The sequence below is a fragment of the Solea senegalensis genome, linkage group LG12, assembly GCF_019176455.1.
Source record: "Solea senegalensis isolate Sse05_10M linkage group LG12, IFAPA_SoseM_1, whole genome shotgun sequence".
Lineage (NCBI taxonomy): Eukaryota > Metazoa > Chordata > Actinopteri > Pleuronectiformes > Soleidae > Solea > Solea senegalensis.
Window position 1 is genome coordinate 9,750,343 of NC_058032.1, and position 26,477 is coordinate 9,776,819.

The window sequence follows — 26,477 nt, forward strand, 5'->3', positions numbered from 1 at the left end:
ACACATAATTGTAACTGAAAAAAATATTGATTAATGAGAAGCTGAAGCAAGGATGTTTATATACTCTTTTTACAAGAGGTCTAGTTCTTATCATTATAAATGTATATTTTAAAAGCACTGTGTGGCTAAGTAAGAATAATAATTGTCAAACAGACTTAAACTAATTTAATTATACAATGTTTAAGTATATAAAATAGCATTGAATGGAAATAGGTATGAGTGGAGTACAATATACATAATGGAATTCAATACATTTATATTCAGAAAGTATAATCCTACACTAATGGACTTTAAATTGCCTTTCTATAATACATATATATGTATATGTATAATAGAATACAACCAACCACAGCTTTTCAGTGTACCTTAATGAATGAATAATATACTTACACATTACTATAATAACATTGATCAGCTGTATCATTTTTACTGATTCAGCTGACTAACAGTCCATGAAAACAACTATTGGACACATATCAAAGAAGCGTCAAATCAGTCAGCTGGAAGAATAAAGAATACAGTCATTTCTGGGTTTTCTCAACAAAAGCAACAAGCATCTACTACAAAATTCAAATTTAAACTGTATTGTTATTTACTGTGGGTGGTGATGAGCACTTTCAGATAGTTGTAACAGTGGTTTGTTCTCAAAATTCCTTTTCTTAGCATAATGGTGCAAATTATTTACCCTTTTTTCTTTTTTTCTTCTTGCCACGCAGTCACTGTGAACTGAACCAACCCCAGTGAATGGGTGGGATCTGTCCAACACTTCGATAGCCACGTAGCTAGCTACCAGCGTTAGCTTCGCAGGTAAGAGCTTGGTCTTTTTGTGTCGTTTTCCCCCCATTGTCGTAATAGTATACAAACAAAAGACTGTATTGACACTAATAATGACAACAATTAACGTGTGTTTATCGTATGTTCGTGTCGGCGTAGCACTGCGCTGACAATATGCCACAAGTACTTAGCTTGTTTGCCTAGTTAGCGTTAGCTCCATTAAAATAACGTTTCTACAAAGGTTAGCTTAACAGCTACCAAGTGTTAGCACACAAGTGTTGTGAGTTTGTCTCTTTTGTGTTAGCCATGGCGTGACATTTAGATAGTTCACTTCAATGTTCAGAGGGACTGGTTTGATTAAATGTTGCTAACGTTTCACTCCGACTTTATTTCTAGCTAACGTCAGCGGGCGTTACAATGGATTTGCCACATCAGGGATACCGAGCATGTAAGTGTGAAAATAAATAACAGTTTACCAGCTGTTAATTTTTTTCTTTCTTTTTTTTTTAAACAATCCACAGTGGCTCCTTCCTACTTTTCATCTGTAGCAAGGTGCACACAGCTCATCATACTCAGCTAGAAAGTGCTCCACACCTTGAACCATATTTCACAATATTAAGTGCGTTTTTCCTTGCGTCACGCCTGTATAAAGTCATATGGTTTGCTTTATGGCTCAAGTTTCTTTCACATTAATGCAACATCTGTGAGTTTACACAATGGTGTAGGTGTTGCTCGAATCTAAAGTTGATGAAAGAAAAATAATTGATTGTTTTGATGCAGTGAACAATGACTAAATCTTCCCTTAAAAGTTGTGGTGCTGTTGTGATCATTTGTTTGTTTGTGCATTGCAAAAATGCTTGCCTTAAACTTGAGGACAAATTAAGTATTTAAAATCGAACTTAATCAAAGATCAGGGAGGGATCCAAATCTGGCCTTGAGAACGCAATGTTTCTTTGCGAAAGACGATCTGTTTAAACACTTCAGTCAGATTCTACCCTTTTTTCAAAGGGTTGAATTAAGGTAGAGAAAACACTCAGTGAGTGCAAACCTCTGCCAAGGCTGCTCAGTTACTCACACTGTCAGTATACCTATATCCTGCAAGTGTCTTCTTTTATTTTTATTCTGTACAGATCACTACTAAACTCTTAATAATTTATTCTTCGGGCCATAGCCTAAGTTGCCAGAAAATATCATCCAAATCTGCTGCTCACAAACAAACATAGCCAAAAATGTAACCTCCTTGATGGGGATAACTAGTGCCGTGTTGAGCACTAAAATATGCAAATTTGTGTAGCACAGATAACTACAACAGATGGATAAAGCTCAGTAGTGTTAGTGCTTCAACAAGTCATATCTTTATCCACTGATGTACAGTACTGTGCAAAATGTTATGGTACTAAAGTAAAATAGAGTTGAGTGGCTCTGTGGGGATCAGACCATCTGCTGCAGGACTCCTTTTCCTTGTTTCTCAAGATACTGTATCTTTTTACAACTCGGGCTATCACTGTGGGAGTGTTGTCATGTTGCAGTGGATTTAGGACCACACCAACCTGATGTTTTTGTATGATGGAAAATCTCATTGACTATGGCATGTGGACAGTATTGCACATGGGATGGATGGGATAATAAATACAATACAACAGTGATACAAAACAAAACCTGCATACTGAAATGTTTATTACAAAACAATTGAAAATCATATGTTTGCCTCCATCTCACTCCATCCCATATTGTTTTTTTAGTGATCCAAATATTGCACTTGATATTTTGGTTAGTAAAGTAGTAATTCTATGAAATAATCTCTTTCTCCATTCATCATTTCCAATTTCCACAGCTAAACAGAGGGGTCGTACCGCTCCCTCCACAGCAGATTCTGTCCTTTTCGATGATACCAGCTCTGCAGCACCAGCAATGAACAGTCAAGGATACTACACTCCTGGGTACAATATGGCAGGACCCTCAAATGACATGCAGGGAGACGCTGGAGTGAACAACCTGTTTGCCGACCCAATGGCAAATGCTGCAATGATGTACGGCTCGTCCTTGGCCAACCAAGGAAAGGATATAGTAAACAAAGAGGTAAGGAAAGGGAGGATGATCACAAAGTCTGTTAGGCAAACCTGTGCAATGCTGTATGTGTTCAAGAGGGGTATGGGAATATTAATATAAATTTAGGTTATGACCTCGATTTGGTAATAGGCACCAATTTCTCTTAATTGCATGCTTACATTATAAAACATATGGGTTTAAATACACATATAACCTCATTCTGAACAATTTTCTCAAGGTTGAAAGCTTCTCTGTAGTCATAGTACCAAGCTTACAGATCTAAACCTAGGCTGTTTCACAACACATTTTGTATACAATAGCATATTAGGCCTTCAGAGTTTAAAGTAATCTGAAACACCACTGTTTTCTGCACAGCTGTGCCTTTCTGTGTGATAAAGTGATTTGAGGTTTTTATATTTAAGAACCACACACGTGACACGGTCTCCTCAGAAGCAGCACAATACCCTCATTTAATATCAGTCGCATGCACTCAGAGCCTTTTTCACTATTTGAGATTAACAGTATGATGGGTATCATTTTATTAGGTCACAGGTTTACAGGTTTTCAATTACACCGTCTCTCTTTATAATGACTTTAATGTAGCCTGTGGCTGGCAGATATGTTTTTGTTCTACTTGTTTGATAGCTTTAATGCGTAGGTGGTTCCGATTGCATAGACAGGGTGGGAAGCCAAAGTGATGCACAGTCCCGAGGGCAAGGACAGCCTTGTTTAAATTGCATTTATTAACTTTGGCAGACTGTCGCGCCTTGTTTGTTTATCGTTCATGTTTGCGCTGCTTCTTTTCAGATCGGAAGATTCATGTCTGTGAACAAGCTGAAATACTTCTTTGCCGTCGATACCCGATATGTACTGAAGAAACTCATGATCCTCATGTTCCCATATACACATCAGGTAATCAGAATTAGTGTTCATTATCAGACTTTGTCCCCCATCACTGCATTGAACAACATATAACTTGTGTTAACTTACTGGGATAATCAGTCAGTTAATCACTGTTCCAGCTTCATTTGTGAACAGCATCATGCTGAAATTACCGCTGAAGTTGTAAAAGCACAGTGAGCTTAGTCAATTCCCACACACTTTAACTTCTTCAGATTGTCAACTTAGTCTGTGTTCCAAACATCTTGTGCCCTGATAATGTATGAATAACACAAAGCAAACTCTCCTGATAACAAAATAATAACAAAAACAGTGAAACACTGGCAGCATTTGGTAATATTCAATAAAAGGAGGCCATTAGTGATAATTATCAAGTTTTTTTCCCCATTAATTGATTAGTTGTTTGGTCTGTAAAATACCAATTACTGGTGAAAAATGTCTAACAGTGTTTCCCAAACCTCAATTGTCCTCAACTTATTTGTTGTATAGAAAATACTCACTCACTCATTAATGAATTATCAAAATAGTTGACAATTTTTTTAGTAATCAAGTAGGGAACAATTAATCAGTTAATTGTTGCAGCCCTTGATCTGTGATTTGCTGGATAATCCAACCCATATGTTTATGATTTAACTGGTATGATATCTATACAGGATAATAGTGTGGCATTATATTTTGCTTTAACCATCGTAGGAAATGTGTTCAGGACATCTTGTTAACTTGTCAGTAGACTATGCTGTTCAAGAACAGCAGTAGCATTTGACAATGTGAACCTGCACCTACAATGGAAAAATAACAGCATTGTCCCAAAATTTGTAGTCAAATCCTGATAAACTATATCTTATTCCTTTTGTGGCATAGTCTACTTCTGTTCTCATAGCTATTGAAAGGTTATTAATAAGCCATAGGGTCGCAGCAGGTCACTGTCAAAACCAAAATTGTGCAATTATTTTGTCAATGTGATGCACAAAGTAGCAGTGAGCATTATTTGCATGTAACTCTGTTGGACTCCTACAGGATGAGTCATACTGTGTTTGTGTGTTCTTGGTAGGACTGGGAAGTCCGTTACCACCGGGACACTCCACTAACTCCAAGGCAAGATGTAAATGCGCCTGATCTTTACATACCAAGTGAGTTTTTTCTATAAATGCAGTCTCCATAAGGAGTATTTTGAGATGTCTGTGATTTATCAAATGCACTTTTTGTATTTTAGCAATGGCTTTCATTACCTACATTTTACTCGCTGGGATGGCCCTCGGCATCCAGAAAAGGTGAGTAATCCTCTGGTATTTCATTTTTTGACACACAATAAATGTTTTGCGTGAAGTAGATTAAACACTCTTGTGTGTCGTTGCCCTTGTGTGAAGGTTCAGTCCAGAGGTTCTCGGTCTTTGTGCCAGCACTGCCCTCGTGTGGATCATCATTGAGGTCTTGGTGTTGCTGCTGAGTTTGTACCTGATGACTGTGCACAGCGACCTCTCCACCTTTGATCTCATCGCCTACAGTGGATACAAATACGTTGGGTAAATAGATCTCACATGCAAATATCTCTTAAGTGGATTAGTCATCCTTTATTGGCAAAGCAAATAAGGGTCAAACTCAAAACACTTATTATGTAATCACACGCTAGACGACTTGATTATCATTCACTTCATTGATCACATTGTATTTTTACATACAAGTGCATTTTAAAAAGAGTGTGAATGTATCTCTTAATGTTTGTTCTCCAGGATGATCTTCACAGTGTTGTGTGGCTTACTGTTTGGCAGTGATGGGTATTATGTGGCCCTCGCCTGGTCCTCTTGTGCCCTTATGTTCTTCATTGTAAGTATTTTATCTTCCACTATATGTGTGACTCAGAAAAGGAGATTATCACAACTTTTAATTGCATATATTATGACTTAATCATAGTGAGAATATTCAGATGTTATGCACATTATTTCTACACAACCTGCTGTAAAGTAATATTGTGTAGTTTTTTTTCAAAAACTAGAAGTCACATAGTGTCAATACAGTACAATATAATACATCATTATTGGAAGGTTGAAGTAGAGTAGACTAGCACCTCATGTGTCCACACAAGCTAAAAAAGAAATGCTGGTTTTGTCTATGGACTTTGGTGCAGAAGAGTAAACCGTTTACAAGCTTGTGTTTGAAGTCGGAATAGAAGTGTATGGTTATATCTTGACAAGTTAAATGAGTAAATGAATAGACCACTTCCACACTTTTTCCCAATTTTTAATTTTTAAGATGAAACTGCAACCAGTTGCTGGTTAGTTGAGCACAAAAACTAGTGGGACCTGCTTATATTAAGTCTGTTCTTTAAGCCGACGATGTCAGGTATGGCATAACCAGTTTTAGTTGTTTCCACCTGCTTTTGGTCTTTGTGTTTAGCTAAGCACAACTCATGAGAATGATAGCATATCTAATTGTGTCATCTTACTCCTGACAAGACGTTGCGTAAGCATATCTCCCAAAGTCTTGGACTTGTCCTTTAAGTACCTCAGCATTATAACCTCTGCAGTATCAATGTCAGTGTGAATAGCTTGTTTAAAGATGTTTTTTTCTCTGCAGGTTCGATCTCTGAAGATGAAGATCCTTCCCTCTCTCTCCTCTGACACAATGGGAACTGGATCAAGTGCCAAACCTCAGTTCCGCCTTTATATCACCATGGCCACTGCAGTCTTTCAGCCAATCATTATATACTGGTTAACCTCTCACTTGGTCAGGTGACCTCGAGGCATTTAATAACCCAAAAGTCCATGTGTACTGGACCCAAAAAAACGTGGTTGTTGAATATTTGTACAATGACCTTTATACACTTTTGTCAGTACGTTCAGAACACATGGAGACAGAGTTGAGCTGCAGCGTGTGTGCGGCAGCTCGTCAGATGTCAATAATGCAGTTGTTTTATTGATTTAACAAGTGAGAGAGAAAAATGCCTCCCTGGAAGACTCTTGTTTTACGCAACTCTGCCACCTGCTTATTTTTGGCCACTGACATTTGAAGACAAGGGATTTAATTTTGATCATAAATTGGTTTCAGTTTGTGTTTTATTATTTACAGTATAAATTTACTGTCCGTGCTTTCCAGTATATACATGTCACTGCCAGACAGAACACACACCACACACAGACATGATTCAAGAAGTACCTTTTTTTTGGTATGGTAATGTTGCTGCATTACCTCCCCTCTCCTGTAAAGCCTTGTTTTTATTTATCTACATTTGACAAAGCATGGCAATGTTTGGAACTTTTGTAGGGGAAAAAAATAAATATATTTAGCATTGTTGGATTCAGCTTTAACAGTTCGAGACATGTTTTGTGGGTTTTTTTATGCGTGTGATTTCCTTTCCATGCAACGTCAATATGCAGATGTTTTTGTGAGAATTACTGTTCTGATTATTTCTGTGGCGTTATATTTTGTGCAAAAATATTTCACAGGCCAATTTAATCATTTATACTTAAACCTTTTTAAAGGGATTAAGTATTTGTAACAAATTTATTTATTCTGCATATAATTGAGTTATTGCACTTGTGAGTGAAGATATTTCATTCAGATAAAAGTGGCAGTACAACAGTGTCGAAATATATTTACAGGTAAAATTCATGCTTTTAAAATTATTGTTACATGCATATTGCAGGAAATGGCACAAAACCATGAGTAAAAAGCCAGTTTTAGTGACTTTCATAAACAATTCAGTATATTATTTTTATAGGGGATGCATGATATTGGACTTTTTGCTCATGTGTCAGGAGTGCTTGGACACATAATCCATACCATATCTACTAATTTCCTTTTGCCTAACTGCAGAGATCATTGAGTCCCTTCTAGAGTGAAAGTATCATATTTTTCATACATATGTCGCAGCAGATGTGGATGTGAAGTACATTTATTGTGCAAAATAAATAATCATCAAAAAATAATAGCTGTAGGCGGTGCTAGCATTGAAGTCGAGGAGGATGCAGCTCTTTCAGCCTACTATTTTAGTCAATAGTCATATTGGTAGATCTTGGCGTGTTTGCCGATACCCGGTTACACATTTTATCTGCTTTAAAATACCGATATTGTGCTGATAATATTGTGCATTCCTACATTTTGATAACTTGGGATGATCTTTTATCACACTTCAGATGATGGTAACTAACAAGTCAATAATAAATGGTAAATGTTTGCCTCTGGTTGTCAAATATCAAATATGAAGGTTAGTATGAGTATGAGTAACTTGAGTAAATGTATGAAGAAGAACTATAAATGCAGGTTTTTATTTAAAACAGTATATTGTTACTCTAATTGTGCCTTACTGAAGTTCTGTGTCTCAACTGGCGCTGTGTCAGTTTACCACCCGCCATTTTATGACTCTTCTTGTATTTGCTCGCTGCTTTACGACTTTCTTGTCACTGAGAGTATATATGCTATCTATCTATCTATATATATATACACTATGTACATTAAACAGCATGTAGAATTCCTTTTTTTGGGCTCTGCTGGTCGGTGGGAGACCGACCAACACGTGCACACGGGTCGGTGTGCACGTGTAGCGGGAGCGTGCACGGGACCGCGCAAAAACGCAGAGCGTCCTTTTCGTTTCCATGGCAACCGCGGACGGCAACACAGAGCACCGAGGCAGAAGTGTCCGACTCAAGACCCGAGTCAGTTTAAACACCGCTCTTTTTAATTTTTTAAAACTTTTCCAAAGAGCAGGTTCTGGAGTTTAAGGGAATCTGCAGTGTGACAGATACCGTGTGGATAATTTGGTGAGTACATACATGATATTTTTGTTTCTGTAGTAGCTGCTGCTGCTGCTGCTGCTTATACCTGTGTGGAGAAAAGGCGGCTTTCTTTGACTGTATGAAACTTTATATTGATCCGCCATTTGCCTGCTGAATTGCTGTGCCATGTGGTGTCACATGCAAACTTTCTGAGCGGGTTGAGTTTATTTTAACATGTGGTAAAGTCGATCAGGTGTAAGTTAGTGAAATCATTTTCACCGTCGGCAAACGTACAAGCTACAATGAGCTGCATCTCTGCACCTGTACACCTGGACAAGTATATACACACACGCACACAGAGGACTTTGAATGTCCTCTGGTTGATTTTCATCTCAGTGGAACAAGTAGCTAACATTTAACTGAATTCTTTTCCTTGAATCACCTCTTTGCAGTCTGAAAATATGTGAAAACCAGAGAATGTTACAAAAAAAAATGTATCCACCAGGGGTGTGCAACCTGCGGTTCTAGAGCCACATGTGGCTCTTCAGCCCCTCTGCAGTGGCTCCTTGTCCCAGTAAAAGAAACATATTGTATTTAAATATTTGTCTTTCAAAGTGAACTCCTCTCACTTGGAGATCAAGGTGATAAGTAAAAGTTTTAAAAAATGTGTCACATCCTATGTCTAAAAACCTCCCTGAACTCAAAAAGAAAAATTCCCAACACTTGATTGACGTCACGTGTACATGAAGGAGGTGCTTATTGGCCTCCACATATGTACACCAGCAGGTTTTCTCAAATGTGACCCACATAAAATTGTAGAAAATATAGCTTTTATATTCATATAAAAAACTATACAAGATGTTATCTTCATTTTATGGGTCAAATAGGTTTTGCGGCTCCAGATTAATTATATTTAATTATAAAATTCGGATACTAACTGTTGCAGACCCCTGATCTATTCAATAGATATAAATGGAATGCATAGAAATAAACTCTTCTGGATGTTGTTAAACCCTTACGTGAAGAAGTTTTTTGCTTTTCTGCTATGTCTATGCTGGATGTACTGGAGTAGTAACTTGCTGCAGATGATCGATGAGAATCACAAAGATGACGATTGATTCTTTTACAACTGACCAGTGACAAATTGGTCACAAAGTGGTAAACAAACTAATAATAAACAAGAATATGGAGAGCAAATATCACATCAAGAAATGTGTAACATACCAATAAATTACAGTTAAAATTGAACACGTCACATTCTCAAAACGTTTCACACAGTCAGAACGCCATGTCAACCTTACTGTGAATTACTCACTCACTGACCACATTTTTCAAACTCCATGAGCTCTTGTCACCCAGAGGTGTCATCCAATATAGCATCAAAATCATCTTGGACAATGTAGATATTTGCAGGTTGAAATCCTTAGTTTCTTTTAATGCATTCATCTCTTTTCAGGTGTGGTGCAGCTGAATGATCCTGGACGTTTCCTCCTGAGAGAGAGAGATGGATAACAGCTCTCAGACACTGCCACTCTCGCCCCCATGTCACACCTCTTTAGAAGAGTCTCTGCCCTTCTCCTCTTCGCCGCTGCAGCTCTGCTCCAACGGCCCCATTTCACTTCCACTATCACCTATTTCCTTCCCCCCGTCCCCTACCTCACTATCTCCAGCCACAGCAGAGTCCCTCCAGTCCTTCTCCCCGCTCTCACACTGCACAGCATCTCAGTACCTTGAAGGACAACATGTAGATTACCTGAGTCCTGCAAACACAGCTGACCAGGACGACCTGACCTGCCTCAACTGGCTTCATCAGCGAGGGAACCTGCTGCCACTGCAGCCTCTTCCCAAAATGACACCACTGCCTCAGATGGATTCCTCCGCACACTGCCAGCCTCTTCCCGCCTCGTCCAAGCCACCGTACTCCTTCAGCAGTCTGATTTTCATGGCAATAGAAGAGTCACCAGATAAGAGACTTCCGGTGAAGGACATCTACGACTGGATTGTGAACAATTTCCCCTACTTCAGGACGGCCTCTGGAGGCTGGAGGAATTCCGTTAGACACAACCTGTCCCTCAGCAAGAGCTTCTGTCGCATTCAGAGGGACAAGAGCCAGGTAGACTCACCGTTTCCACAGTAATGACGTATACTGTAGCACGGAGCTGTTCAACTTCAGGAACATAGCTGGTGTTTTGTGGGCCTCACAGAATATTTGAAATAATAAAAATAAAGGTATATTTATAGCAAATATATTGCTACAAGGCAAAAAATAGCCTTTAATTTGGCATTATAATCAAATCCAGACCACGGCCAGTCCACATTACAGGTGGAACAGAGTCGGACATTCAAGAGATGTGCTAAAGTTAAATCCCACGCCAGCAGACAAGAACATGAGGCATTTTATTTTGCTGGACATTGAGAAATGCAGTCATTGCATAGTAAGCACACCAGGTCAGCGCTCATACTCGCTGGTAAAGTAAAAAAATATTACTGACTTTGGTAGAAGTTGAAGTCACTTTTTTTATAATATTACTTAAGCAAAAGTCTTAAAGTGTATGACATTTACTGTACTTAACTATCAAAAGTCATTTTCTGATATGAAATATACTTAAGTTTTAGAAGTAAAAGTATTAAAAAAGTGAGGCGTAAGGATTGAGCCATGGTAGCTCAGTGGTAGGGCGAGTTGTCTTTCAACTGGAAAGCTGTGGGTTCAATTCCTGGCCCTGTCGTCTATATGTGTACTAGAGCAAGATGCTTAACCCCATGTTGAAGTGTGTGAATGGGTGAATGGTAAAATTGTAGTGTAAAGCAGCTCATCAAGACATGAAAAGCTCTATATAAATACAGACCATTACCAACTCTTCCTCTTCTTCTTCTGATTTTATTTGGTAGTAACAAGTAACAAAGATAGTTAAAGAAAATGTTGCTAGAAATATAAATAATGTAAGTAAAGTACAGATATGTGAATGTTGCACTTCATTACAACGCTGCGACTATGAAAAAAAAATCTTACACACTGGACCTTTAAATTGTACATCATGAATCACTGCCTTGTAGTGCAGTCAGTGTTTAAACGGCACTACAGGGACTTTATTAAAACGTGCTCCATGTGTGTTTCCACGCTCTAATGTTGTCAGCATCGCTCACATCTAACACCAGTCCCTGGGTTGTTGCTGTGTGAGTAACTGGCGGTGGTTTTGTGTTATTGTTTTCAGACGGTGGGGAAGGGATCGCTGTGGTGTGTTTGTCCAGAGTATCGGCCCGCACTCCTCGAGGTGCTGAAGAAGACCCACAGTTATCACAGCACCAGCAGCAATCTGATAAACAAGCCCACACTGTGAGTATGAGCATGTGGTTCACGTTTGCACAACTGTGGTTTTCAAGCCAAGCGAGAAATGAGTAGGTACATATACGTTTTTTGTTTTTCATTCATTCATTATCAGCTCATGTTCCATGAAGATGATACCTGATAATTTCATGTTTAAAACAAGTGCACATGTAGTGGGGCTGAACAGTTTCTATATAAATAGAAATTAGATTTAAATATCTAATTGTGATTCTTTTGACTGAAACTGTGATATGATGAAAGAGAATGGTCATTTTGACATATTTACATATGCCATTTTCATTTGAATATCATTTAAATGATTACTGTGTGATATTTGTTTTATTTTCAAAATGATTACGTATGAAATTAGTTTACAAAGACTGAACATTGATCATTTTTAGTTTGTTTTGTAAACAAACAGTTCAGTTTCACTGATTTTTAATTTATTTCAGTTGACAAAAATGTTTTGTCAGTTTTAGTTTTCATTCGTTTTTGTTAACGGTAACAACCTCACTCGCTTCTCGCTTGTGGTCTTTCACACTTTCATTTTTTAAAGTGTTTCCTCTGAATAGGCAGAGCTGTAAATGTATGCGTTTCCTCCTCCTCCTTTTGTGTTTCAGCTGCTGCTGAATATATTTACATTTCAATGACCGTTTCCTGTCGATTATTTTAAACAAAGCAGACAAACTAATATTTACGCGGTCGTCTAAGTGTGTTGTCATGTTGCGTGCAGGTTGGACGGAGCTGACTATGGGCTGCCTGCAGTGTGTGACTCTATGGACATCTCAGGTTGGTAATGTGGGCCCACAGTGGGCTCATGTCACTTAATTAGCATAGGAACTTTCATGTTTGACCCTTTATGAATTTTTTATAGTCCACAGTCTGTTTAATCAATGGCGTAACAGCCCTCTGTGACACTTTTATTACCTGCAGCTATTCTGCGTCTCCACGGAGTCCTCAGCATGCAACATTGTTCCTGTGTTTGTGTTCAGTTTTCATGGCAACAACCTTCTATTACCGTGGCAACCCAGCAATAGCTTGGCACAGAGTCCTTTATGTCCCCCTCGTTTTATTTCAGAGCCTATGTGCTGCATTGGCCCCAGTGCTCGCTGGTGAAGCAAGAGACAATTGCATGTCCTGCCCATCATTAATATTGATGTCTTATCGTATCACTCATATCCTGCGTGTTTGCTGTAACTGTAGCTAAACGTCCCTGCGGCGCATATTTACAACACTGCCGCACACGTAATGTCACGGCATAAGACAAAAGACAACAAACAGTAACACATAGGACACTACGAACATGAGTCAAGAACTTTATAGGCAGCTCTGTAATCCTATTACCTCTTACTTCCACACAACACAGTAAGGCAAAGACGATTCATCGACTAATCATTTGGTCCATAAAATGTCAGAAATGTTGATCAGTGTTTCTCGAATGTCTTGTTTTGTCCACAAACCAAAATGATTCACTTTTAATGATTTCTTTGTGATATGGAGCAAAGAAATTCACATTCAAGAAGCTGAAAAATCGGAAAAAACCCACAAACCGATTAATTGATTATCAAAATAATTAATTGTGTCAGTCCTAACTAGGAGTTACAGAAATGGCAGTAAAAAAATAATCAGATTTGTTATATTAAGCACTAATGTGCTCATCATAGTATTTATTAAGAATTTAAAACATGTTTAACCTGTTATTTCTTTTATGTTTTTTCATACAGATGCTCTTTCTGAAACACTCCTCCTCCCCTTGCATTCCCCCCAAACTCTAACTGCTGATAATCCGACCTTTGCTGAAAACTCAGCGTGTCCTTTGACCCCGGATCACGAGGAGCTCGTCTCCATGGAGTCGATTGACTACCAACAGGAGGAGGTGATTGAGGACATGGAGAAGGACCCGCTGTCAGACAGCGGCTACATCGAGTTACACTACTACCAGTCTCAACAGTACCAGTACCTGGTTCTGCCCGGTGACACCGAGCTAGACCTGGAGACTGTGGAGATATTTCAGCTGGATGCAGAGGCTCAGGAGGCCGCCGGCTCCTTGCTGGATCTCGCAGGTGGTGGATATTAATTAGATATCGAACAAATAATCCAGTGACAGACACTGGATTTATGATTGGGTAAGAATTTCTGGTGAATTGACTGGTTCTTGTTGAGACACAAATACATGTACTGCCCCAAGGATTGTGTATTTACTGATGGACTAACACAACAGTGTTGTCACATGTACCCAGGCACTTTTTATTGCAGCAGCTGAATTAAGCATCGAAACAAGTCATATATATAAAACACCAAACTGGACTCAGGTTTGAGAGTCTAACGTTAAACTGACATGCAGTATATTTAAAAAAAAAAAATGACACGAGAGGAAAGTACTGTGTAGTATTCAATACAATAAGTTTCCTCCTGTCATTTTTTTAAAAAAAAACAAAAAACATTTTTTAATGGTCATTTTCAAGGCTGGAAGGACTGTTTTGTTCTAACTCTTGATTTCCAAATTATATATATAATATAAATAACATTTGCAGCATGTGTTATGCGCTCTGCCAACTTCAAACTCAATCCTCTACCAATTATTAAGAATGTTTTTAATTGAGGTTGTTTTTAAAATGTTGTCTTTCTAAAAGTAGTTATACGTGTGTTTTACTTAAATAAATAAATAAATAAATAAATAAATACTTATTTATAATAGGTCCAACTATAGATTGTACTCAAAAAGTGAAAAACTCTACTTGTTTTTCTATTTGATTTCTTTCCATTGTTACAGACCTTTGACTTTCCAGCTCTGTCTGATTTTTTTGTCATTTGGCAGCCTGGATGTGACCTGGGAAACTCATCGAAGCTATTTTAATTTTTACTTATCATTATTATTATTATTATGTAAGATCAACTCACTGCCATTTAAACCATTTATATATCACATAACATATTTACATACATTGCTTCCCTGTTTGTAAATTGTATGTATTTCGGAAAATGATTCAGGATTTTTTAATCTAACAAATAAAATGCACCATAGTGTTGGTTTGTATGAAAAATGTCTTTGTATTTTCAGATGAGGCTTGTATTGCTTTTGTCTGTACTCACAAAGTGTAGATATGTGAGAGCAAAAAAGTGCAAATCAATAACGCAGACTGGAACACAATCTTAATGTCTTGTTACTCGACTGCAAAATATGTTGTAGGGTCAGTTGAATGTATTTTGAGCACCTGTTGAATGCTGTTTGTGCGTTTCGCCACTAGAGGGCGTAGCTGGCACATTTTTCAGAACCAATAAATACCATGAAATGTCGTCCAACAAAAAACCTGCTGCTGTTACGACGAGCTTTTCATCCTTTGAAGTATTTCGTGCGTTCTATTTTAACGCAAAAAAACAGTATTTTTTTCTTTTTTAAATTACACGTGGACTACCTGTTCCGTATTCGTAACACTGCTTAAAAAAAACACGTTCCCCAGTTAACGTTTTGAGTTGCACTTTGGGTAACGTATTTCCTGATAGGTTGAACTCGAGCAGTAAGCCCCGGTGAAAACTACATTTCCCTGTAGTCATTGCGCGAGATGAATACGGAAGTATGAAGGAGGTTTTCGTGGTTGGAAAAAAGTTCTCATGATTGTTGTTTTCATGCCAGTTTAGAAAAAAGGTCAGTTGCAGTCGATTGTCGACTCCCATAAGATTGAATTGAAGCCGTTTGAAGACACTAAAGGTAAAGTTACTCTGAGAAACATTCGCTAATGGAACAAAGTGTATTTTTAGTGCTTTCAGGTTAAACATCGTCAAAGTTTCCACGCAGCTAACAACGCATCCGCGTCTGTTTATACTTCTTTTTGTTAGAAAATGCGCACATATTCAACCTGACAGCTAGTTTGCTCAGAGTCGTGGGTTTTACTTAACAAATTAATCTCATGTAGTTAATAAAACGCCTCAATACAATGTGTTAACAACATGTAAAGCGGAGCTGGTTGAACTTCAGCCAAGCGGTGCCCACTGCCAACACTACTGCCAGAATTATGTTTGCAGCTGCGCAGACCAGGAAATGCCCATAAATAATTATGTGTAGTTTATATTATTTATGCGTTACTTTCTCATAATAAAACTAACAAACGCACATTTCTGTCTTGTATACGGTCTACTTGAACATTCACTGTAGAGAAATGCCTGGTATGCTGTTTCTGAAGTGCCACACCTTTTGAGGGGTGGCGTTTTCACAGGGAGGAGAGAGAGAGTGTTTTGGTTTTTGGTATTATAATCGCACATAAACTGTTGTGAAAGCCCTTCCCAGACTGTGTTACTCACCATGGGAGGAGAGGGCATCCTCCTCACTCAGTACTGACAATGGAGTCCATTCAAGCAGCTTTGATCAGGGCAGTGTTGTATCTACTGGCCTGAGGCAAAGCAGCGTGACACCCACATTAGAGCTACTGTATATTCATTATTACAGAGTTATATTTTGTGTCTCATGGAGAGATGAGTGCTTTCCTGATTGCCCAGTAGGCGCTGGCTGGCTCACAGATTACACACTAACATTGTTTGATATCGCTAAGACAATATGACCAAGAAGAAGAGATCTGCATCCTCTCTACAGTGGTTTATTTAGAGATTGAGGCAATAAATAAAAGTGTTTTAGTATTTTGTGAACTAGAAATATGCGTCACTTTGTATGTCTACATCAAATGCGATATTTAAAAACCTCCCCAAACCTGACAAACTTGTGTTTGAAATATGGAAAGCCAATCCCAACACTGAAATGCAGAAGAATAATTATAGCATCAGTTTTTCACAAGCTTCCGGTTATATGTTATTTTAATGTAAATCATTGAGGAAATGTCGGCCACATGGTGTTGTAGTGGCTAGCACTGTTGCCTTGCAGCAAAAAAACCTGGGTTCGCGACCCTGCCCGAATAAGGGCCGTTCTGCATGGAGTTTGCTTTCTGTATTTCTGTTTTTGCTGTATTTCTGTATTTGGAGTTTGCTCATGTTCTCTCTGTGTGGTGGTCAAATTTCTAGTCTTAGTAAAGCTGGAAAAACTTTAATAATTTTCTTTACAGATAATCAGAAAAGCTAGAACCTCTCTGATGTTTGTTAAATATAGAACGGACACTTTGCAGACTAAAAGTGAATTTGTAGAAAAATAATTTAGTATTGAACTGTTTTAATGTCATAAAAATGACCATTTCTATTGTCTCAGTAATGATTAATGTTAAATAGTGATTGCTTTCCGCTAAAGGAATTGATCCAGTACTAATATCAGTACTAACTTGATGTTTTTGTGTATACTTTCCACACAGACTCGCACCTCCTGAAGCATGAGGGGTGAACCAGGCCCAGTTCAGATCGTCAGAGTGTGTAAGGATGATCATTCCTTTGAGTTGGACACAGAGGCTTTGTCCCAGGTTCTATTGGCCCCTGAGATCAGAGACAAGCACGTGGTGGTGCTGTCAGTAGCCGGAGCCTTCAGGAAGGGAAAGAGCTTCCTGCTGGATTTCATGCTCCGTTACATGTATAGAAAGGTGAGTGACGCTGTAACATGATCTCTGTGTCTCCCTAATCTGGACATTATGTGTGTCTACATCAGTCAGAAGCCAAGGTCACACAGTGTAAACTGATGGTGAATCATCATGTTACATTGACATAGTTGACCACTCAATAATTGGAGGCAATTAATCTGCAGCTATTTTATTATTTGGTTTAGCATTTATGTAAATTTTATTATTAAATAAATCATTACTTATACTTGTTGTGAACGTGTGATAATCTAGAAAGTTATAATTAGACTGGGGTCAAAATATAAGACTTCTGCAATATCACAGTTTCTTATACACATAAGGTCTTACCCTCTGTTCAAGACAAGTTCTGAAGTAGTCATTTGTGTTTTTTTCAGGGGGATGAAAACTGGCTGGGTCAAGATGACGAACCACTAACTGGATTTTCTTGGAGAGGTGGTTCAGAACCAGAGACAACAGGCATCCAGCTGTGGAGTGAAGTCTTCCTCGTTGCGAAAGACGATGGAACCGAAGTACTGACTTTAACTGACTAAATGTATTTGTTGATTGTATTTTATTCCATTCCTATAAAATCCCTGTAAGACCAAGATTTGATTTTCTTTTTCTCCTTAAACTGTATCTACTTATTTTCACCCTTTACATAATTTGAGAAAAGAGTGGCATCAGTGGAGGGTGAAAGGTTCTCCCCAGTGCTTTCATAGTTATGGTGCCATGCATTTTATTTTTATTATCTTTACATAATTTGTACTTTATTTTACTAATTTTATGTGTATGTAATTGTGGTTTGAAGGAAATACTCACCAACACTAATAGGAGTAATTCCCTCTTGTAACAAAGTCATCATGTTGCATGTGCTCGTCTGTCTGCTGCTGTAGGTAGCAGTGTTGTTGATGGACACTCAGGGAGCATTTGATAACGAGTCCACTGTGAAGGACTGTGCCACCATCTTTGCCCTCAGCACCATGACCAGCTCAATACAGGTAACAGATCACCTTGGATCGTCATTGATTAAGTATGTTATCAGTGTTCTGATACCATACGCTTACTTTTTTTGTAGATCTACAATCTGTCACAGAACGTGCAGGAGGACGATCTGCAGCAGCTACAGGTCTGTTCACATCGGCTGCTTTGATGCAGTTTGTCAAGCATGTTTTAAATATTTTATCTAAAAGAACAATTTCATCTTAATCTTTCACGACACATGATGTGAAATATGAAGATTTAGAAAGCTTTTGACCTCCCCGTATTCATTTATATTAATCAGTGTCTCCTCCTAACAGCTGTTTACAGAGTACGGTCGTCTTGCAATGGATGAAATCTTCCAGAAACCCTTCCAGGTAATACAACACACAACATTCCTCCTAATGTGGAACACATTTTTAATTGTTTTTTGTTTATTTGGTTGTTCATTTGTTTCTTCAATATCTTTCCCCTCCTTCCACAGTCTTTGATGTTTCTTATCAGGGACTGGAGCTTCCCCTATGAATACAACTATGGGTTTAAGGGAGGTAATGAATTCCTGGATAAACGGTTACAGGTACGAGTGATGCCTCAATTTGGTATCAGCTACATACTGTCTCTTATCTAAACACCTGACTTCAGAGTTTGGGATTTCTAACTAAATATTTTATTGATTCTTAAAGGTGAAGGAGGCCCAACACGAGGAGCTGCAAACAGTGAGGGAACACATTCATTCATGCTTCACCAGCATTTCCTGCTTCTTGTTGCCTCACCCTGGGTTGAAGGTTGCTACCCACCCCCAATTTGAGGGACAACTTAGTGGTAAAATCTCCTTTTTTTTTCTCTTGATTATCATAATTAGTTTGAGCTTGGCATTTAGCAGAATTCACAATAAGCTAACTGCTGTTGTCTTTACTTGTTCAGACGTGGCGCCAGAGTTCAAAGAGCAGCTGAAGAGTCTGATTCCTAAGCTGCTCCGCCCAGATCGTCTGGCTGAGAAAGAAATAAATGGGAACAAGGTCACCTGCATGGGCCTGCTCGAGTTCTTCAAGGTAACATCATCTTCACCTCGATGTTAGTCAATTTTTTACAGCATATCTGACTTCAGTTTTGTGTAATATTTGTCTTACTAGGCTTACATCAAGATTTACCAGGGAGAAGACTTACCACAGCCAAAGACAATGCTCATGGTACGTGCAGAATCAACATAGATGTGAACAGGACACTCCTGACAACCGCGAGCTGTGGTAATTGTGTGTTTGACATTTCCTTCCTACCAGGCTACCGCAGAGGCCAACAACCTGGCAGCTGTGGCAGCAGCCAAAGATCAGTATTACAAGTGCATGGAAAAGGTGAGTTCATTTAAGTGGCTGTCAGACATGAGCTCCAGGTAATGTTTAGAGATTTAGATAGGGGCATTCTCTGGGAGTTTTATCGGGGAGCAGATTTATTGTTATAAGCAGCTTTAAGTAACTCATGGAAGAGGTTACATGTAAGCTGCATCGAAAACTGTGAAGCCCAGAGGTTTCCCACGTCTGTCACATCTTTTACTACTTTAATGTAATGTTTGATGTGTAACATGTAAATCAGACAAGGCTATAAAAAGTGATTCACTGTCAATGTAACCTCTGTTTATATTGGCAGCAACCAGTTTGTCCAGAGTAGTTCTAAAAATCAACTACTCTGGACAAACTGGTTGCACGGAGGCGTTCATGGTCGGTGTGTGGTGTGGCTGCATATAGGATGCGCACAGTCTGTGAGGGACACATAAATATATAAACCAGGCCATAGAGTTAAGTTGTAAATGTGCCCAAGAAAAAATCTAAGTCACACCACATTTGGAGGTTCTCAAATAGTGTTGTGAGCCCCACTGTGGGACAACCACATCCACTCACATGTCAGGCTCTTTTGGTCTTTATAAAATCAAATGATGTAATGCTCAATCGAGACACATGTTGGAGACTCACAATAATGTGTGTGAACTGACTTAGTAATGCTGTGATCCGATCACCCGTGACCTGTGTTCACGCCAGGTACCGTGAGGGGTTACATGGTTTAAGTCCCTGTAAAGTAATACAAATCTCTCTTCTGACTTTGTCACCCCACAGCATCCACCACACACTTACACACTTATACTCCATTACACTTAAGTCAGTGTTTGTACAGAATAATAACATAATTGCTCTGAGGTCAAAGCACTTGTCTCTCTCCCTCTTCCTCTCTATCAGTGGTACCTGCAGCCTCACAGCAGGACTCTGCTCTTCTTTCTATTCTACTCCTCTTCATAATAAAACTCAGGTATGCCAGTGTGTGATGCATTCATTTTTACTTTTCTTTGCTAAGGTGTGTGGGGGAGACCTGCCCTATGTGGCTCCAGAGTCTCTGGAGGAAAAACATGTCTTCAACTACAGAGAGGCTCTGCATGCCTTCTCATCCACCAAGAAGATGGGTGGACAGGAGTTCTGTGATCGTTACCAGGCACAGCTGGAGAAGGAGCTGGAGGAAATGTGGCAGTCTTACCTTAAACACAATGAGGTAAAGAACCATTCCATATTCAATATTGTTTTTTTTTTGTAGTGATATGGTTTCAGAACTGCTCCTGATTATCTGTTTTTCTCTCTGTTTTAAAAGTCAAAAAATCTCTTCAGTGCTTTCCGGACACCAGCAGTGCTGTTTGTCCTGGTGTGCATCCTCTACATCCTGTCAGGCATACTTCTCTTTGTTGGCCTGTCTACCTTTGCCTTGGTGTGTGACTGCACTCTGGGTGTGGTCATGATGGCCATGCTGACATGGGCCTTCATCCGCTACTCTGGTCGGTACCGGAATGTAGGAGGGGCCATCGACCAGGCTGCAGGTGTTGTCCTGGAGCAGGTGAGAATGATGAGGCTAGAAGCCAAGAACACAGCACAGGTTTCAGTCAATGACAATGCATTGAGGTTTCATGTACCAATCAAAGCCACTAGATGGCACTATCAATGCTGGAAAAAAACAACAACTGCACCATTCAGCAGGAGAAACCTTGTGTATGATTCACCTGCTAAAACAAAAGCAGAATTGAGTATGTTCTGTGTTCTAGTTTTATGAGCCTCTTTGTGTGATGTTAATGTTATATGAGCAGACATGGATTTAAAATTAAAATATTCAGTCACTGTCTTTGGTTGTCTCAAATTAACAAACACTTACCTAACAACAGAAATGTAGAAACCCTTGCGTTTATATGAAGCCAGTAAAAAAAAAACAGTTTAATATATAGAGTAACTGCTGTTACTTTAACGGCTGACGTTATGCACACTTTACAAACAAAAAGACTATTCAGCTGAAGAATTTCGCTGAGAGTAGGTGGCGTCATTTCTCATCTTTTGACAGTAAAGAGTGTGTTGTCATGGGAGAAATGCCAGAGGTCATATGGCTGCTTGAAGTCTTAGGTTAACAGTGAGGTTGTGTGATAAGACACTTAAAGTTGTGCTAAACTAGACAAGAACTAGCACATAACTAGGTGTAAATATAAAATATGTTTACTGGAAGCAGTTCCAACACTGTTGTTAAATCAACTAAACTATTGAAATCTCTTCCATGTAACATCTACTTGTCAAAGTCGGCTTTAAATTAGCCTCAAATCTTCATTTGTACTCAATAATGAGCTTAAATGAACATGTTTTTGGCTTTCATGCAGGAATAATGGCACAACTGACACAAATGTCTAATTGAATTAAACAAAAAGGTCAACTTCACTGTCACAAGGTTCTGTCAAACTATTTTGTGCATGTTACTCAGTGATGTAACTAACGAGTGGATGGAAATCTTGACCTTTATTTTTTTAAGAAAACACAGAAAACTGAAAATGTATGAGCTGGATAGTTGAGCATCACTGTCATTCTGATGTTGGGTGGGAAAAGCTGATCAATTTATACTTCTTCACTCAGTCAGGAGGGAATTAATTTAAGTGGAAATTTTACACCTTGTCTTGATGTCTAATTCCCCAAAATAAAAAATTCAATTTCCAATCTCTCAATTTTATTTGTATAGCGCCAAATCATAACATACATTATCTGAAGACACTGTACATAGATAGTGCCTTGAGATACTGACAGAACTTTTTGGTTTAGTTGTGTCAGAGATACTGACACAAAAAGAGTCAAAGACATACTTTGCGAATGCACAACACACATCTTAGTCAAAACTTGTGAGTTTCAGTGTGTAGTCGTCTGGTTTGGAGGTTGTTTCCTGTGGCAAAGGGAACTTAAAAAAAGAAAAGAAAAAAACACTAACGGCAGATGGGGAGGAGAATGCTGCTAAAATTGGCCAATGGCTGCCTTGTATTAACAGCCTACATAAGATGAGTCAGTCAAGCGGAAAATGAAACTAGCAATGACCTAAGGATCCTAACTGTCTTTACTTGCAAAGAAACCACAAGTAGTTTTGCTTGGTTGAGTGCACATTCACTGGAAGGTTTAAATGTGAAAAAAGGCTCTGTCAGGTTTCAGATCTGTCTTCCTCTTCCTCTCTTCTCAGGCCACTGTGGCGTTGAACAAGTCAAGGGGGGTGAGCCCTGCTGACCAGAAGAAATCCAGCTAGAGGACTTCTGATCACACGTAACCTGGATCCAATGCAACCAGCACACAGCACAAGCACACATTCAGCAGTAAAGCCTTGCCACTGGAGCAAACATGCAGCTAAACCACATTTTGGCACCAGGTACAAACCTGATGCCACTTCACCAGCATCTCAGTTATTATGCACATTACTCTGCCTATTAAAAGTCCAGCCTTGTATAGGGGACACTGGATTCAGTGAGGCAGGGACTTTAACTTGTTCTCACTGTCTTAAATTGGCACTGCCATCATTTTACACTTGTACAATTAGCCTTAACAGACAAGTCAATGTTTACTTTAAAACTAAAGAAAAAAACACTTATTGTTCAGACAGGGTAGTTGGGTGCTTTTCAAACAAATCTTCTGTTGCTGGCTTTAAAGCTTACGCATTTATAATTATTTTTTGTTGATTTTGTGTTATTTTATTTTAGTTGTTGGCCTTAAAAAGTTCCATTCAGTTTAAAGATTGACTGTTCATTTGATATAGAGTAGCATTTAGAGACGGGCCAAAGGTCACTGCTTTGACATGAAGAGGCAACGCACTTTGTAATTAGCGCAGCACATTTTTGGAAGCTACATGTAATGGGATTTCATGGGATTTAGTCGGGCGCTTTTCTCTTTACGACTTGATGGAAATGTGGTTTGTAGTTTTTGATACTGTGTGCTATGCTATGTACTGATATACAGAGACTTTAAAAAAAAAAAAAGAAAAAGAAAATCTATACAGGAACTTATATTCTGCAGAGCTTTCCAAAGATGGAGCATAAAGATGTTGACCACACAATGCAACCAGTCAGACCAAAAAGATTTAGTTATTTTTATGCCTTAGATCAAATAAATTTTGCAACGGCACTTTGTAGCTCAGACTTTATAGCTCAACACACAAAAAAAACGTGAGCAGGATTTCCAAATTGCAGCTTTAAGATCAAATTTAGTAGTTAATGGTTTGAAGAAATCTACCACATACATTCAACTTAAAAATGACTCTCTGGCATTATGTCTTACTAACCTGTGCTGTTATCTTGACTGTTACATTCACCATATGACTGTGGTGCAGTAGATAAAGTTACTTCATCTACTGCATCTCAGTGATCTGGCTTTCAAACAAACAGGAATATTAATATTGATTTTTTTTTTATGTGCAGATTCATGCTCAGGTCACAGCTCTGCCTGACACGACGTGGTTGCATCACATTATCAAACCACATTACTACCTGGGAGAATTAATGAGTTATTGATGACTTGTTTACATGCAGCCTTTCTAACTCAATTCATCAAACTGATGATTCTTCAAAACACAATCATGCAGAGAATTATAAGGGTCAAAGACGCGGTGGATTTATTAGGTTTTTAGTTTTCATTGTTTTGCTCAAACTGAGCGTCTCAGGCCAACTCAGATGGAATCTGGCATTGGATTAAAGGAATATGATGACTGTGCCCTACATCGCTGAAAATTATGCAGTATGAAATGTTACATTTCAACCTTTTTGTCACCACCTTACCTTTAAAATACAGAAAAGGTAAAAATCCGGTTTACTTACCCAGAAAGCTGATAGATCGATAATTTCATGTAACTGTAGGTAAAGGCAAAGGAATACAAGACCAAAGTGACCATTAGAAATATATATAATAGATGTTTTGACCAGATTTTTGCACATTCCGGGGCTGTGTCTTTCTACACGGAGGTGAAACCTTTTGACGTGTTTTACAAGCAAATACTATTGCACTTACCCTTCTCTTTGGTGCTTTATTGCACACTACTCATTCCAAAAGTGAATAAATGCGTGCTATATTGTAGCAGAGGCTGTTGTGATCATTTCTTGCAAACGTATGGTGGCCTTAGATTGAGAAATGCTGTTTTATGAAGAATAAAAGCTTTGAAAGTTGAGTTTATTCAATTCAATTTGTTGAGAACCCCCAGGGGATTCTTCGGATTTTGTACAAATACTAACTTGAACTTTGGTCAGGTCTTGAAGTGGGTATTCTGTCCTGGTTGAGGATGTGTGTGAAAAACCCATGTTGTAGAATTTCTGTCTTCTTTGCAGCAACACCCATGTTAGAGATATTTGTTGACTCTCGTGGTTTCATCTCTGAGGTCCACACGGCATTATTGGTCAAGCATGTGAACACGTACAAGGAATGTGGCTGTTTTTCTTTCTCTCAATGAACTTGTGCATAACTACAATAGAACAAGAACAGCAAAGCTTAACAATGCCTCAGTACATTTATGTGTGCCTTAGCGGGCTTCACATAATTCTAGGGTATAAATTGGCTAATGTTTCACTATAGTATACTATAGTTGAATATTTGGTCATGTGTGGTATAAAACAACGTGACTAAAGATTCTTAGTTTCAAACGTTTTACTAAAGCATTTTCTCTTCTACAAAACTTCCTCTGAACAATAACAAAAAATGGTAGATTTCAAAATAAAGTGCATCACGGGCCACGGTCAAAAACTAGTATGCTCCAAATACACAAAGAAGCTGCAACAGAAACACTCAAACAATCAGTCAAAAATACACAAGTATTTCAGTGGCTCCAATAATAATTATTTTTTTTACAATTTTCTGTCACCATTTGCCACCAATTCTGCATGGGGCCTCATATACTGTACTAGGGATCAGCAAGTAAATGTGGTCGAGGGCCATTTTTTTGTAAGCAATTGAATATTGGGCCAAAACATCATATCTTCATCAGACAAAGTGCCTTCACATGTCTTCTGTCACAAAGGAAAGAACATGTTTGTTGCCTTAAACTAACAATAATGGGACGTTGTCTTTAATCACCAGCTTGTTATGAAGACAGATGCGTGACATATAATAGTTATTTTCTGGACATTTACTTCCCAAACCTGTCTTATTTTTATTTTTTAAACCAAACATTTAGTTTAGGTTAACTGTCAATTCTAGCAACAGCATCTATTTAAATAAGTTCCTATTTTTTCACAATAAAAGCTCTAAATTCGACATGACATTTTATTTTTTTGTTGTGAAGATAAAGCAAATAATTTAAGATCAGATTTTTTAAATCACCTTTTTGTTGTGAAAATAAGCAAATAACTAAATCAGATTTGTTAAATCATCTGCCGGGCCAGGTAACTGATTTGCCCCACAGGCCACCAATTGCTGACCACTGTCACTATACTCCAATTAATGACTATTTAACTTTATCAACAGTAATCTAAAGTTATTTTTTAAAGTTATATTCTGTGGTTGAATAAATTACATTTATTTTTGTAATAAATAAAATATTTCATAATATTTTTCATCCTGGTGCTGCATCATCACGGTATCAGAAATGTGTGGATTCAGCTGCTCTCCTACTGCCTGCACTCTCTTTCTGTCTCTGTCTCTCTCTCGGTGCTGTACAAAAATCTGCTACAGCCGAGTTTCTTGTCCCTTGTTTCCTTATATGGTGATCAGCGTCGCGGGCTCGACCCCTCCTCTCGCTGTGTGCGAGGCGCGTTCACTGTGGCCTCCGACGCCGCTCACTGTTCACTTCCATATTTGGAAGTGAGTTCAACAAAAACCGCAGGGGAGGGGAAGTAGGTAGGAGAGGAGAGGAGAGGAGGAGATGAGGGGAGGATGGATGAATGGCACAGTGTTGCCTCGTAAATCGCTGAATGTCCGTCAAAAATACCCTTTTTTTGTATTAATC

General features: G+C 38.6%; 3 protein-coding genes across 3 annotated transcripts; all 3 read left to right on the forward strand.

Annotated features, from left to right (window-relative positions):
* The first annotated feature begins 723 nt into the window (after window positions 1-723).
* On the forward strand, window positions 724-7,897 carry yif1a (Yip1 interacting factor homolog A (S. cerevisiae)). The gene is made up of 9 exons (XM_044041102.1): window positions 724-807; window positions 1,171-1,222; window positions 2,609-2,853; window positions 3,631-3,735; window positions 4,775-4,853; window positions 4,937-4,994; window positions 5,091-5,246; window positions 5,454-5,547; window positions 6,298-7,897. The coding sequence occupies exons 2-9, from the start codon at window positions 1,192-1,194 to the stop codon at window positions 6,454-6,456; spliced, it is 927 nt and encodes a 308-aa protein (XP_043897037.1). The 5' UTR covers window positions 724-807; window positions 1,171-1,191; the 3' UTR covers window positions 6,457-7,897.
* A 425-nt stretch (window positions 7,898-8,322) lies between these two features.
* Window positions 8,323-14,181, forward strand: si:ch211-145o7.3 (forkhead box protein N2). The gene is made up of 5 exons (XM_044040639.1): window positions 8,323-8,480; window positions 9,892-10,548; window positions 11,648-11,769; window positions 12,494-12,549; window positions 13,485-14,181. Exons 2-5 carry the CDS (start codon window positions 9,940-9,942, stop codon window positions 13,835-13,837), a joined length of 1,140 nt encoding a protein of 379 aa, XP_043896574.1. The 5' UTR covers window positions 8,323-8,480; window positions 9,892-9,939; the 3' UTR covers window positions 13,838-14,181.
* Window positions 14,182-15,319: 1,138 nt separating this feature from the next.
* Window positions 15,320-24,707, forward strand: atl3 (atlastin 3). The gene is made up of 14 exons (XM_044040780.1): window positions 15,320-15,469; window positions 17,052-17,273; window positions 17,645-17,779; window positions 18,143-18,247; window positions 18,325-18,375; window positions 18,548-18,604; window positions 18,712-18,804; window positions 18,911-19,049; window positions 19,152-19,279; window positions 19,361-19,417; window positions 19,508-19,579; window positions 20,571-20,762; window positions 20,859-21,098; window positions 22,740-24,707. Exons 2-14 carry the CDS (start codon window positions 17,070-17,072, stop codon window positions 22,800-22,802), a joined length of 1,536 nt encoding a protein of 511 aa, XP_043896715.1. The 5' UTR covers window positions 15,320-15,469; window positions 17,052-17,069; the 3' UTR covers window positions 22,803-24,707.
* Window positions 24,708-26,477: the final 1,770 nt, after the last annotated feature.